General features: G+C 37.3%; 2 protein-coding genes across 3 annotated transcripts; both read right to left on the bottom strand.

The window, feature by feature from the left end:
- Positions 1-1,149: 1,149 nt before the first annotated feature.
- LOC116731587 (cathepsin S-like) lies at positions 1,150-5,380 on the bottom strand. Its single transcript, XM_032581414.1, has 8 exons — positions 3,297-5,380; positions 2,965-3,092; positions 2,766-2,888; positions 2,531-2,680; positions 2,237-2,461; positions 1,994-2,159; positions 1,349-1,451; positions 1,150-1,284 (listed from the first exon to the last, which is right to left on the bottom strand). Exons 1-8 carry the CDS (start codon positions 3,346-3,348, stop codon positions 1,185-1,187), a joined length of 1,047 nt encoding a protein of 348 aa, XP_032437305.1. The 5' UTR covers positions 3,349-5,380; the 3' UTR covers positions 1,150-1,184.
- A 532-nt stretch (positions 5,381-5,912) lies between these two features.
- Positions 5,913-13,781, bottom strand: ctss1 (cathepsin S, ortholog 1). Of its 2 annotated transcripts, none has more exons than XM_032581416.1 (8): positions 13,667-13,781; positions 9,883-10,006; positions 9,673-9,795; positions 8,038-8,190; positions 7,722-7,946; positions 7,319-7,484; positions 6,355-6,460; positions 5,913-6,268 (listed from the first exon to the last, which is right to left on the bottom strand). In XM_032581416.1, exons 2-8 carry the CDS (start codon positions 10,003-10,005, stop codon positions 6,169-6,171), a joined length of 996 nt encoding a protein of 331 aa, XP_032437307.1. In that variant the 5' UTR covers position 10,006; positions 13,667-13,781; the 3' UTR covers positions 5,913-6,168. The 2 variants fall into 2 exon arrangements, with proteins under 2 accessions (XP_032437307.1, XP_032437308.1); XM_032581417.1 differs by lacking the exon at positions 13,667-13,781 and adding an exon at positions 11,783-12,460.

Genomic DNA, 13,781 nt, shown 5'->3' with positions numbered 1-13,781 from the left:
AATAAATCCACCTCCTCAATGCTGAGGCATTATAGGGCCAGGCATCAGAATGAAGTCCCAAATACACCTAGGATATACTCAGGTATACAGCCATTCTACAAATTACTCAGTTGCTTTTTCTAAATTATGTCATATAAATGTATGGTTTACTTAATTTTTTCTACAGCAGGAGAAGTTGTGTCAAAAAAGCGTAACAGACTAAATTTCAAAATGTTGGAAAAACGTATTTTTTTGAATGAAAATTTGAGAAAAAAACCAAAAACAAAACAGTTCACAAACATCCTCATTCCAAACACGTTCACTTACATTTTCACTTTATGGTACATGTTCCCATTATTTATTGACTGTATCTAAGAATATAAAATATATTTTGAATTTAACTGAACATGACATAATACAATATATAATATACAACAAAATACAATGACTTAAATCTTATTGTATAGACTAGGTCATCAAATCAGCCTGTCGACTATGTTGCCTGTAGGGATTTTTAATGTCCAGCAGGTGTCAGTATTCAATAACAGTATCAATACAGTTTTGCTAATGGGTTGAATCGCTTCATGACGCCTCATTTACCCATCACTAGTAGAACATATTTTCATAGCCATTGATTAGGATACATTTAAAATCTTCCTAGCAACCTCAATACAAAAAATTTTGATTGCCCAAAACCATCTTCCTCATCCTATGTTCAAGTTTCCACACAAATCAAATCCCAATATGAAAATCAGATCTTTTGGGAACAAACAAGCTTTTACCAAAGCCAACCATTTAGCTTTCAGATCAGCACTGCTGCCTAGATTTGTTTGAGAGATTATTGGGGCAAAAGTTTACTGCAATAAAGGTAGCCTTTTTTGGGCCATCTCTCAAAAGAGACCGTTCTTTAGCTTTAATGTTTCCCCCCGCAACTTTATTCTGGAACACAAAAAGCAATGCATTTCATTTTCTAAATTAGTTTCCGAAACCTTTTGCATTTTATTTAAAATTGTCGACATGTCTATGACTTTAGGTTGATTTAATACCACAAACGGTAACAAATGCTTAGTTCTAAGTACAGCACTTCAGGAATGATTCATGTCAGCATAAAGTGATACAGAAAATATTTTATGCTGACTTGTGCTTATAGGACCATTTCAAGACACAAGGTTGCCAACTCAAAAAATATTCATAAAGTTTATTGGTCACATAATGGGAAAACATGCATAGAGGGCGACTCCACACTGGTTGTTTCTGTTACGAGCCATTTTGATATAGCCTTCGTCTCCATAGGTTGTACCCCAACTGCAAATAGAAAGAACATTTCAGGGAAGAGTTTTTGATTATAGCCCAGATGAATTTTACAAACCTGTTTTTGATTAGCCAATAGTCCTCTCCATTTTCAGTGCCATATCCTACAGCCAGGACTCCATGGTTTACATTGTGAGAGCATGAATGGTCTTTGTAGACACCTGTTGGGTCACAAGAGATTTATGTGGTCAGTCATTCCTGTTGGAAAAATGATCCAAGTTCATTTAAATTATGAGTTTATATGTTTTCATATTATTCTTTTGTGTTTTTTCTTTTATGGTACATTATTAACCGTTCTTTGGATGTTTGCTTGAAGATTAGAAACGCCACACACTCTTCTTGTTTATCAATGTTTGCTTGGAGATTAGAAATGCTTACTCACGCTTCTGGTTTTATCAAACTGCCCGTCCTAGAACATCCTGTGGCAGAATTCCCTGACGAAACTACCTGTGACTATGTGAAGAAACCCAGCCCTCTGTTCCTTGTTATGGTAATAAAAAGAAGCCAAGAGGTGAGAGCCGATGGAGTTGATCCCAGACAGTTGTTTGACTGTGGTTCTCTGTGTCTGGCCTCTCTCCCCTCTTCTACGGAAGAGTAACATGTGCCTCTGGTTGATTCCTTGCAGGTTGGGAACTAAAATAGACCCAACAATTCCCTCACAGGAAAAAATAAATAAATTTAAAAAAATGAGAGAATGACTTGCCATGACTGTAGAAGAGAAATTTTGGCCTTGAAGCATCAATAGCAACAGCAATGGGGCCGATGTTTGCCAGGGCCATCTTCAAGGCAAACTCATCACCTTTTGGCAAGAAGCAATACCCTGAGCAGTTAGCTGCCCGATACGTTGGGTCGTACTTGCACTGACCTCGCTGAAAGAGTTAAGCAGAGTCTTAATGGATTTTCTTGGCAGCTTTAACCACAAAGCCATAAAAAAGTTAACACTCACTCTACCAATGTAGGGATACGCAGCATCAGAGCTAATGCCTTGGTTGTTGATGACGTACTGGAAGGCATTTGTCATGAATCCGCCTCTGCAGCCATAGTTGCCATATTTTGAAGAACAATCCACAAGATTCTGAGGACTGAGGGACATCAAGATGCCTGTAGTCTTCTTTAGTTGCCCCTCCAGGGCACCAACTGAACTAAATGCCCAGCTAGAACCACAAGCACCCTAAAAACAGTACAGTGTTACTAGAGGTGAAAACATCTTCAGCGTTTGTACTTTCAAGTATGAGCTCACCTGTGATTTTACTGATGTCACCAGCCCGCTATCTCTCCAATCCAGTGAAGCTGGCAGAGATTTGTTGACCTTGAGGAATCCATAAGGAACCCGCTCCAGCTCTGATGGTACAACAGTTCCTACGAGAGATGACGTGATCTCCTCAGTGGTCTGAAAAGGGATTCGACATCACAAGTCATCAATGGAAATAAGGTCAGAGACTCCCAGTTTATCAACTTTTTTTCTAAAGACTCACCAGGTCCCCCAGGTGGTTCATTCCCAGCTCATAGGTGTGCAAGCCAAGGGAAGTCTCCAAGTTATGGACATTTATCATTTCCAGATTCTGTTCCCATAACCGTCTGCGACCCAACTCTTCAACCTCCAACAAATGGTGGTAAAAATGAGTGGAGAACAGAATGCAGTCATAGTTTGCTCAGATTGGACACTTCTGTTACCTGATGAGCGTACAGCTTGTTATGAGTCCTCTTCCACAGCTCCCAGTGCTTTTCAAGATGTGACATTGTAGAGGTCAATGTGACGCCACATAGCACTGTGAAAATCAGGCTCTGAAACATGTCAAGATCTGAAGAAGGAGCAGGTATAAGGATTCTGCAATAAAAGTTAAATTAAGCTGCTCCAACAAGAGAGCAGGGCTGTAGATGTGTTGGTAATTTCAATTTGGAAAAAAACAACAACCAGAGGATAAAATTGTAGAAAATGTGCATGTATAATTCATAAAACGAATTACTTTAAAAATCTCACTCCATACCATTGAACCATCACTGACCTGTGCAGCTGCCAAGGGGAGAAGCCAGACTCTTTCTAGACTTAATCTGCATGTATTTATCTCCACACTCGCTTCACACCTGCAAATAATCACGCGTTAGTTGTTAGGCGTTTTTTGTCCACTTGGTGGCAGCAAAAACAAGCCGTGAATGCATCCCAGCTCTTCCACAGAGGAACATGAGATGGAGGAAGGTTTTTCTGTGGTTGAAGGAGCTCTATTTTCGTCCATTAGCTCTTTTTTAATTTTGCTTTTTATACACAACTTTGGATGAAAAAAAGACACACTAGCTCCAGTGAATATAAAACCGATATATATTTATGTCTGTCACTTTATTTACAGCACAGATTGGTTTGTGTTTTACTGCCATAATGCTGTTATGTGATGATTGAATAAAATTCAGTCACAGGAAATCAAACATCAAATAGTCATAGAAGTCTGAATACTTTCATTTAGTTTAACTGATGTGTCAGTTTCATCAAAAATAAACCTTATTTTCCAGGTGACAGAAGTCAAGGAATAATAATGCAAAAAAATGTATATAGTTTTGGAAATTTAGAAAAAGATTAATTAAAAAGGCACCTGTTACAGCTACCTTTAAATAAGCCACAGTTTTATTACTGAATCTTTTTAAGATTCTCTTGTGGAGGGAATGCAACCTCAGAGAGTTGGAGGAGGAGATGGTGAGTGAGTACTCAGTCACCGCCCACGATGGAGACCGATCTGGTTTTTATTTATCAAGTTAAAAAAGCAGGAGGTAACCAGGTTCAGTAACACACAAGTATTTCTTTTTTACTTAGACAATGTATCACGTTATGATACAAATGCTTCCTGAAAACGGATTGCAACGGATTATTTTTCTCATAAATGCTTTTTGCACTGAGAACCAAAAATGCAACAAGATTTTTTTTTTTTTGTGTTAAAATAGAACGCAGTTTTTAACAGAAGAATGTCGAGCTATTTTTATTTAGTGCCTGTTCCAAACACTAAATAATTTAGCTGACCATCATGTTTTTAATCTACTGAAAGGGCTGGACGTCTTGAACATATTCAAAAGAAAAGACGTTCCTGACCTTTGTCAGACATTTAAGCATAAAAGACGTGTCTCATCTTTTTGATGAAACCCATCTTTTTTGCACAGTTTCAGATTTTAATGTTTGTATGACTTGAATTTTGCTCGTAGTTTGTTAAAGGATTTAAGGTCCTGCCTTCTGCACCAGTCCCCAAATACTTTTAATTCCTCTTTAAGCACAACCCTACTGGTAAAAAGAGGATTTACTGATACGTAAGCAGAGATTATACCGTATACTTAAAGTCATGTTTAGGAAAAGGGTCAAACTTATCATGCTGGTGGTCATCATTGAAACCCCTCTGAAGGCATGGTGGAGCAGGGAGGCAGAGAAATGACTCAACGCAAATGTGAAGTACACTTTTCAGAGTTTTATTCATTCAAAATCTTTTAAAAACAATGTATTCTTTTCCTTTGACTTCACAATAATGTGCTACTTTGTGTTTGTGTATCAGATGAAATCTCCATAAATTACATTTCAGTCTAGATCTAAACTGATGGGTTTGTATAAATAAAGACGAACAGGCAAGTTTCTTGTCAGTAGGGACTAGTGTTTGAGTTCCATGTATGCAGAATAATTTGATTAAAAAAAAACATTCCTCAAAAACTCAAGAATTTACTCTCAACCTTTTGTAGTATTTTATCTGTACTTAGAAAAAGCAGTGTGTTGGAAAAATTGTCATTCCTGACACATAACAAGTGTTAACAGCAAAAATTGGGATTTGGAAAATGTAAAAACATTGTAAAGTTTGATGGTCCAGTTTTATAGAGTCCAGATACTAATTTTACAATTGAATATGTTTCTGTTCCATCTGCAGAGCATTTTAGCTGTTCAGATGTAAAGCTAACATCCACTCGTTGTCCACACCCACTGGTCCTTGCAGGGCTGAGGGGAGCTGGTGAGCAGGATACACCCTGGACAAGTCGCCAGTTCATCATAAATACACACAACCATTCGGACCTTAATTTAGAAAGACCAATTAACCTAACATGTTTTTTCTTATGTGGGAGGAAGCTGGTGTTAGAAAAATTATCCTCCTGTTCATTTACTCATGAGTTTATTTTACAAGTTATGTTTTCATATTATTCTTTTTATATTATTCTTTTTTTATTATTACTCTCATATTATTCTTCTTTTTATATTTACTTAACTTCTCTTTCTTTTGTAGTATGTTATTAACTTTGTTTAGGATGTTTGCTTGGAAGCTAAAAACGTTAAACATTCATGTGTTATTAGTTCCATCTGTAACTGATTAGTTGTGGTCAGCCACATGCCCTTATAAGGGCATGTCCATAGGAGGTTTCAGAATGTAAAGACGGTTGGTCAATTCTCTGTGTGACTGTGTGAAGAGAAGCCCAACCTCCTTTTTCTATACAATAAAGAGAAATGCAAAGAAAGAACTGGCAGAATTGAGTCCAGACAGTGTTTGACAGCGATTCGTCGCGTCTGTTCTCAATTCTCCTATTCTGCAGAAAAGAAATCAAAAGAAACCTAATCTCTGTCTCTGGCTGATTCTTTGCAGGTTATGACAAAATAAACCTATCAGCTGGAATACATGAAGAAAACCTATATGCAGAGGAAAAACCTACAAACCAGAAACAGAAAGACCCCAGCACAGGATTTGAACCTAACGCTCCCACCTGCAGCACTGAGTAGAACAGAATCCTTTAAAACTTTATTATATTGGCCTTTAGAACCTTTTTACCCAACAGTGTTAATAGATTCTGTAGTGCTCTGACAGCACAGTGTGCTTCTTTCAAAAAAACAGCAATACAAAATTAAAACAGAATAAATCTCGGTAGAATTCACAGCGTTGGGTAGACTGCTAACGTCGCAATACCGCAGAGATTTTTCTTGTTCCTCGCAATCCGGATAAATCCACCTTCTCCCCAAGCCGTTCCCCAACTGAAACCACAGAAATATCACATTTTATTAAATCATTTAATTAAAGAACAAATGCCAAAAAAAAGTAAATGTGACAACACCCCTACCTGTTTTTCACTAGCCAGTAGTCCTGTCCTCTGTCTGTGCCGTAGCCCACAACCAACACAGCGTGATTGATTAGCTTTGGGTTACAGTCAGGCGCGTTGTATAAACCTGCACGAATAATTTATTTAGCAACAGGAACTGAAATAGCTATGAGTACAGCAAAAATATTGAATAGTTATTTAAAAAAATAACTTTTCGGTCCTACCATCACAAATATAAACATGTGGAGTTTGCAAACCAAAACTTGGACTGTCAGATTCAAATTCAGCATTTCAGCAGCAAACACACAAGGTGGGTTTGGCGTAAAACAAATGACGAACATAAGGTATGGTGGAGGTTCTGTGATGCTGTGGGCCTGTCCAAAAATGCTTTTGGAACCATTTTACGGTCCATGGCATCACAAACTCAGCAACACAAGATCATTTTCAATTAAAAATGTTCGCCTCTGCCAAACAACTGAAAATGGATGGTCAATGAGTCTTTCAGCTGGATGACTAAAATCATTTGGTTAAATTAACACAGAAATGGTTCACCATACATAAAATGAACCCTTTTCCAAGAACTGTCCACTCCACAGACCTAAATCCTGTGTGTGAGCTGAAGAGAAGAGCTTAAGAGAAGAACCGCAGAAGAAAAGTCAAAGATTCATCTCTGTACTCCACAACCTTGTGAAGTGTTGTAGGAGAAGCTAACGTGCCGTTCTGTAGATAGAAAAATATTTCTTTTAATCAGTTTTACCAGGGGTGGCCATATGGGAGGAAGATACCAACAAATCAGTCATTTTCACAACTATTTGATTTTCACCTTCAAACTATAAAATAGGAAAACTTGCACATTATTTGCAGTTTTATCTATGAAATTTATTCTAAATATTTGATCATAAATCTGATTTAAAATGTAGTAAGGTTGATTTGCAAATGCAAGCCCTGGCAAACGTCCTGATTTCAGAGCCGTCAGCATCCTGACCTCCTTTGTACTGATGGAAAGACGGCAGCATGGCGTTCACGGCCACGGCAACTGGTCCCACTGATGCCACCGCAGCCTGCAGAGCCAACTCGTTCCCCCGTGGAAGGACGTGAAAGTTGGAGCAGTGAGCCGCCTTGCCTTGGAGCGAGTAGCGGCATTTTCCATTCTGCAAACAAGATGGAAAATGTAGAAGTGTAGAAAATGTATTATTCAAGCTGTTATCATAGCTCTCTGTTCAGTTTATGATCTTTGCCTTTGACTTGAAGATAAACTCGACTCAGTCAAGATATGTGACTCATTAGAGAAAAAAGGACATTAGGATATTCTATTTTTGATGAGTATAATAAATTAAAAATAAGAAGAAGAAAGAAGAAAAGGTCTGCGTCAGCATTCAGAGGATGACCTGATGTTCGTAGGGGTACGAGCTCTCTGAGTCGACGCCTCCGTTGTGAATGATGTAGCTGAAGGCCTTGGTGATGTACCCTCCCTTGCAGCCGAGGTTTCCCTCCTTAGCGCCGCAGTCCACCAGGTTCTGTGGACTCAGCATCACGAGGACGCCCGTTCGCCTCTTCATCTGCCCCTCCAGAGCTCCCAGAGCACTGAAGGCCCAGCATGAGCCACACAAGCCCTAAAAAACAAAACAAAACAAAAAAAACACATTCAGAGCTTCAGTTATCTTCCAGTTTTTGCTGGTCTCCTTCCGGCAGCTCATTTAGTACCTGGTTTCTGACGGGACCGACCAGTCCGCTTGTCCTCCAGTCAACACTTGTAGGAAGTGATGAGTCATTTGTGTCTCTGAATGTGTCATTCCTGAGATCGAGAGGCTCCTCCACCTTCAAACCATTCAGCCTCTCATTAATCTCCTCCGCTGTCTTAAAGCAGAAACACAACAGAAGACACAAGAACAGTGTTTGTCAAAATAATCAGGAAATCAAACTCAGGGGACAACGGGTGTATCAAAAAGTAAGACTAACAAATCCTACTTCAAATTACAACTCTTGGTAAAAGTTTATAGAGCTTAAATTGAGTTTTATGTTTATGGATATTAAAAACATGTAGATGGAAGAATTTTTTAAAATTATTTTCTGACTTTGATACCATTCAAGGTGGAGCATTTTTCGCTATAGTGTTTGTGAAACAGTCCATTGTGTTTATGTGTGTTATGTGTTTATGCCGCCCATTTAGGAGCTTCTTTGGAAGAATGATCTGGGCCCAGTTTCACTGATTTGGTACGTTACTTTACCGAATCCCAAATGCGTATTCAGGAGAGCATTTCCACTGCCGGTTGAAATGTCACTAACTTTGTGCCGTACTAGTGTGACCAGTGCTCCTTGTTTTGAGTTTAATAAAATGTCCTTTGGTTCAGAAAAGTGTTCAGTGTGCTGATAAGAAGAAGATTAAAATCAATCCCATTGCTAAACGGAGTTTAAGTCGCCTCTACTCTGCTTTTTGGCTGTATCCTTCAATATCATCCTGCACTCTGTCTTCTTTTATTCATGGATATTACTGAACAGTGATGGCACTTTCCAATGCCACTGCAGTGCTCTGTCCTCTGACAGCGAGCCAAAAGCTTGTGTGAGCATCTCAAACATTGGAGCCAGACTCCTGCAGAGCGTTGACATGCTACACCCATCCAGGCATTTCTGCTCAGGCTCCCCAGCCAAATAAAAACCACCTTGTGATATCCTTTAAAAAAGACCCTGCATATTCAGGTTCTTCATCTTTATAATTGAATATCTGTTTAAGCTTTCAATTTTTCATTTTATTGGTGAAAAGAAATCTATGTTTTCCTTTTTATGGAGTGTTTTCTTGCAACTTGCACACAAATAGGCTCATATTGTGCCTGTTTTAACCTCCTTCTAATTGGATTTGTATGCAATATATGCACAACTTTACCACTAAGAGGGATAATAGGCGTTAGGAATATTATTTATAAAGTTTGCAAACTGTATGCTTTTCTGTATTATGTAATGGAAACTTTTAAATACAAAAATGAAATGGTTTACTTTATTTAAAAAGAAAAATCCAAACAAATTTTCTATAGTAGGTTTTACAAAAAAAGCCACTGCTTGAAACAGCCATGCTTCTTTCCTGCCTCTAAGCAATTTCTTTTCAGCAGGTAAAAAAAAAGCTCTAAGGATTGTGAAGGTTGATGACCTCTGGCTTAGATGCTGTCAAAGGCTTGAAAAAGCAGGCTTTTGGCTAGGCATTAATTATTGCTGAGTTTTACTATTTTTTCTGACTATTTCTTATTTGTTTTTAGGTCAGCTGGCTTGCCGCCTTTGTATAGATCACTGCTCTTCTGCCTCAGAAAGGCAGATGGACAGCTACCCGCCACTAAACCCTCGTCCTACCATGTCAGCGAGATGATTCAGTCCCAGAGTGAAGCTGTGTTTTCCTGCTGAAGCCTCCCGGTTGTGTCTTAGCAACAACAGCAGGTTTTTCTCCCACACTGTTCTCCTGAAGTTCAGCTCAGTCTGAAACGGTGACATCGTACACGTTTGCACATTTGTACAAGAAATGTATTGAATATTTAAATTTTTTCTTTTCTTTCTAACTCATACTTGATTGTCATAAGCTTTGCCATATTGAGTTCTCCAGTCATCCCACAATCTGTTTGTGGCCGATGAAGAGCAGCAGAGGGTCACAGCTGCCAGAAGCAAAACTGCACTCAACCAGACATGCATCCTAGAAGAAAACAAACAAACAAACAAACATTTAACACCGTCAGGTGTCATCTCGGACTTATAGCTGGGGAACTATTTGACTGATCAGATATTTTTAAACTTAATATTATATTCTCTTAATTTACCCACTGATTTTATGTTCTTAACCTGAAAAGAAATTGTCACTGTCCCAGAATTACAGATAAAAATATGTACAACTGTAGCCAACTTTCAATATTTACAGCTCTGACAAGAATTAAGAAACCACTTAAAATGATCAGTTTCTCAGATTTTACTTTTTTATAGATATATGTTTGAGTAAAATGAATGTTATTTTATTCTATGAACTACTAACAACATGTCTCTGAAATTCCAAGCAAAGATTTAGTATTTATTTGCAGAAAATGAGAAATGGTCAAAATAACAAAAAAGACACAGTGCTTTCAGACCTCAAATAATGCAAAGAAAACAAGTTTATATTCATTTAGAAACAACAATACAATGTTTTAACTCAGGAAGAGTTCAGAAATAAACAATTGGTGGAATAATCTGGAGGTTTTTATTTAATCAGCAGTCTCTTCATTTTTTCTAAAGTTGTATATTAATATACATGTAAAACTTTTTTTCTTGTTAAGAATTAAATTAAACTAATCTTGTTTTCTAGTCTGGGTAAACTAGGATTAAGAAAATTATTTGTCAGAATATTGAGGTGAGGGATTTTTTAAAAACTTAAATAAGACAACATGGGGAACTCCAGGTGATTACTTCATAGGTTTCTAATCATCTGTTACAGGAAGTCATAACATTTTAGCTAAATGGAGGCTCACGTGTTAATGCATTTCAAGTCAACACATCAAAAATCAATGTACCAAATACTGAAGGTTCATGTTAGGACATCAGCCATGAAGTTAAGGATTTTGCACAAGGTAGTTCTCCAAATGAACAATAACTCTTATTATGCTGCCAAATTAGTTTTAAAGAGGAGGAGTGTAGAAGGTGGAGATGCTTGTGAAAGAACCATCAAAAAGTTTGACCCATGTCATCATTTTAAAATGCAGCTAATGAAACTGATGTGCACTTTTGAAAAAAGTAACAAAAACATCTTCCTTTTTAATCTTGAATTTAGCAAATAGAAATAGCCAAACTTTATTTTAGGTCAGTCAGATTCACTACAATAAACAAATGGTGTGAAGTGTTAGCTAAATTTGTGCTCACTTGTACAAACACATTATTTGCACTTTTTGACATCTATTCATATTTTTGTTTTCTTTGAAATTTGCAGAATGAATTTCACACTAAACATGGAAAAAGCTTTGAAATAATGCATCACAGTCCTATTTTATTATTACAAAACCTGGGAGTGCAGACTTTTGGAAGACATGGTTCCAGATTAATGATGCTCAATTTTTCACATCAGTTACATCCGTGTATTTAAAAACTATTCTCGTGTCTGGATTTAAGCTGTTTTTTGCATAACTTTAACTAACCTGAGACAGAAAGCCAATAAATAATTCAACACCTGAAAATGGAGCATCACAAGTAAAATGAAACAATCACTGGTGCTGGTGCACAAGAACTTATGAGAGTAAAGGAGGTCTGTGAAATATTTCTGCAAATGATAATAAAGTGTTTATTTTTACGCATGCTCACAAAGGGGAAGTTAAAACAGGTTTCACTAGCACGCCTAGGCTACTTTCCTAGCAATCCTATCACCGCATAATAATTTAATTTCCCCGCTATATTTACCAAGCAGCTCATCTCTTTATTGCCCCAAACACAAAACCAGGGTTGCACATACCTTGATGGGATCAATCAATGAGTTACTAACGTCCCAGGAAGAAATGACACCCAGCAGACGGGCCCCTCTGTTAAAGGAGAAGTCTTGTTTCCTGTTACATCTGCTCTGTGGTTCGTCATGTGAATCTCATTTACTACCAGCTGCATTTGGCCCAATATAACCTGACAGTATGACTGCTGCAGCTGAGAAATATGAAGGTGCTGAGAAACATCATGCAAGTCAAAACCAATTCTTGAGAATGCAGAAGTTAAGGAATGAAATTCAGATGAAACCAGTAGTTTTATTAGTGTAAGGCTGCGCTGTTTACCGGCATACAGACTCGTGCTCTGGTACTGTATGCTGACGTAAAAAAAGAAGAAATACAGTTAGTGGTTTGGATCCAGTCACTTTGGACCATTGGATTTAATGGTACTTTTGAATTGGCTGTGTGTTTTTGGAGAGTTAAATAGATGAAAAAGATTTTCTGCATATATAATAAAAAAACATATATGCAAACTCCAGACATGCCTTTTGATAAAAATCCTCTGGGAAGTTGCACTTCAACCAAACTTTCTGCAACAATCTACATATGTGGTCACACTTTATTTGAAGAGCTGATCATAAGACTGACATGACACTGTCATAAATATGACATAATATCTGCTATGAACATGAGGAAGTCCTTATGGATGTTTATGATTGTTGTCATTCAGTAAATAATGACATTTTTAATGCAAAGTTGCTTTAAATGTTGCATTGAAAGTCCATTAAAAGGGCCAGCTTAGTATGATTTTGTAAATAATGACACTTTAATGAAAAGTTGACACTTTTAATGCAACTTTGCATTAAAAATGTCATTATTTACCAAATGACACTTCTTGACAACGGTCATAAACATTCATAAAGACTTCTTCATGTTCACAACAGGTGTTATATATATTTATGACAGTGCCATATCAGTCTTATGCACATCTCTTCAAATAGTGTTACCTCATATTTTTGGCAAAAATAATATCGAACACTTGACCATTCTTCTTGCCATTGTTAGTAAAGTTCACTTAAGCTGTTTGGCTTCTCGTTGCCAACCAGACTTCTTTCTGTAGTCGATAAATTTTCACTTGAAGCTGGAACAATCAACCGTATCCAAGCTTAATCATGCAGCCCAATTTCTTATTGGACATCAGTGCCACTACCAGTAAAGTAAAGCAGAGCCCATTTAACAATGCCATAGACTCAGAGGGTCCCAACCAAGAAAGCAGGTCCTGCTCCAGAAATTTACTTAGTTAGGTTAGTAACATGTCAATGAAATAGAATAAAGCTGGCAAACATTAGGCTTGTGGGATGACACTGACCTCGACTCGACTGAAAATCAACCAGACTCAAATTTTGACCTCGTGTGGATTGGAGGAAATTACCAAATTTACTGAAACTTGACTGCCTATCTTTAAAAGTCTCATATTAATATGGTGTTTATGATCACGACGAGAGGATATAATCTTTGGATAGGTGAAATCAACTCTCAACATTAATAAAACATAATTTTGTCTGATGAATTTGAAATGATCCTTTAATATTTAGCATTTGTGCAATAACAAAGAGTAAAGCATAATAAAATAGAACCTTTAGTCTTAAATAGAATTTAAGATTAAAACTGTAAAAGTTGAAGTTGACAGAAACAACGTTTTTGTTTAGGCCAGACTGGTTCTGTGTGCATTTGGACACACAAACGTCTCGTTTTATACTTTATCTCACAGCACATTGAACTTCCTTGTGTTGTCACAGTGAGAAAAGACACAAATGAAAGGTTGTTCTTTAAAACGCGAGTGTGAAGACTAGTTGTGAGAAATATAATCAGATTTAAAATACAGATTTTTGTTTTTGGTTTTTTGTTTGACTGCAGCTTACCTTGCTCTAACTCACTTCTCCTTTTATTCGCTTCACTTCATTGTTTATTGTCCTCTACAGTAAATAGACCATAGAAATCCAGCCACAACACCAGACAAACAGGAAGCAAATGTAA

The sequence above is a fragment of the Xiphophorus hellerii genome, chromosome 13 (genome assembly GCF_003331165.1).
Source record: "Xiphophorus hellerii strain 12219 chromosome 13, Xiphophorus_hellerii-4.1, whole genome shotgun sequence".
NCBI classification, from domain to species: domain Eukaryota; kingdom Metazoa; phylum Chordata; class Actinopteri; order Cyprinodontiformes; family Poeciliidae; genus Xiphophorus; species Xiphophorus hellerii.
The sequence above is the reverse complement of the archived record's forward strand: the minus strand, read 5'-3'. Positions and strand labels throughout refer to the sequence as shown.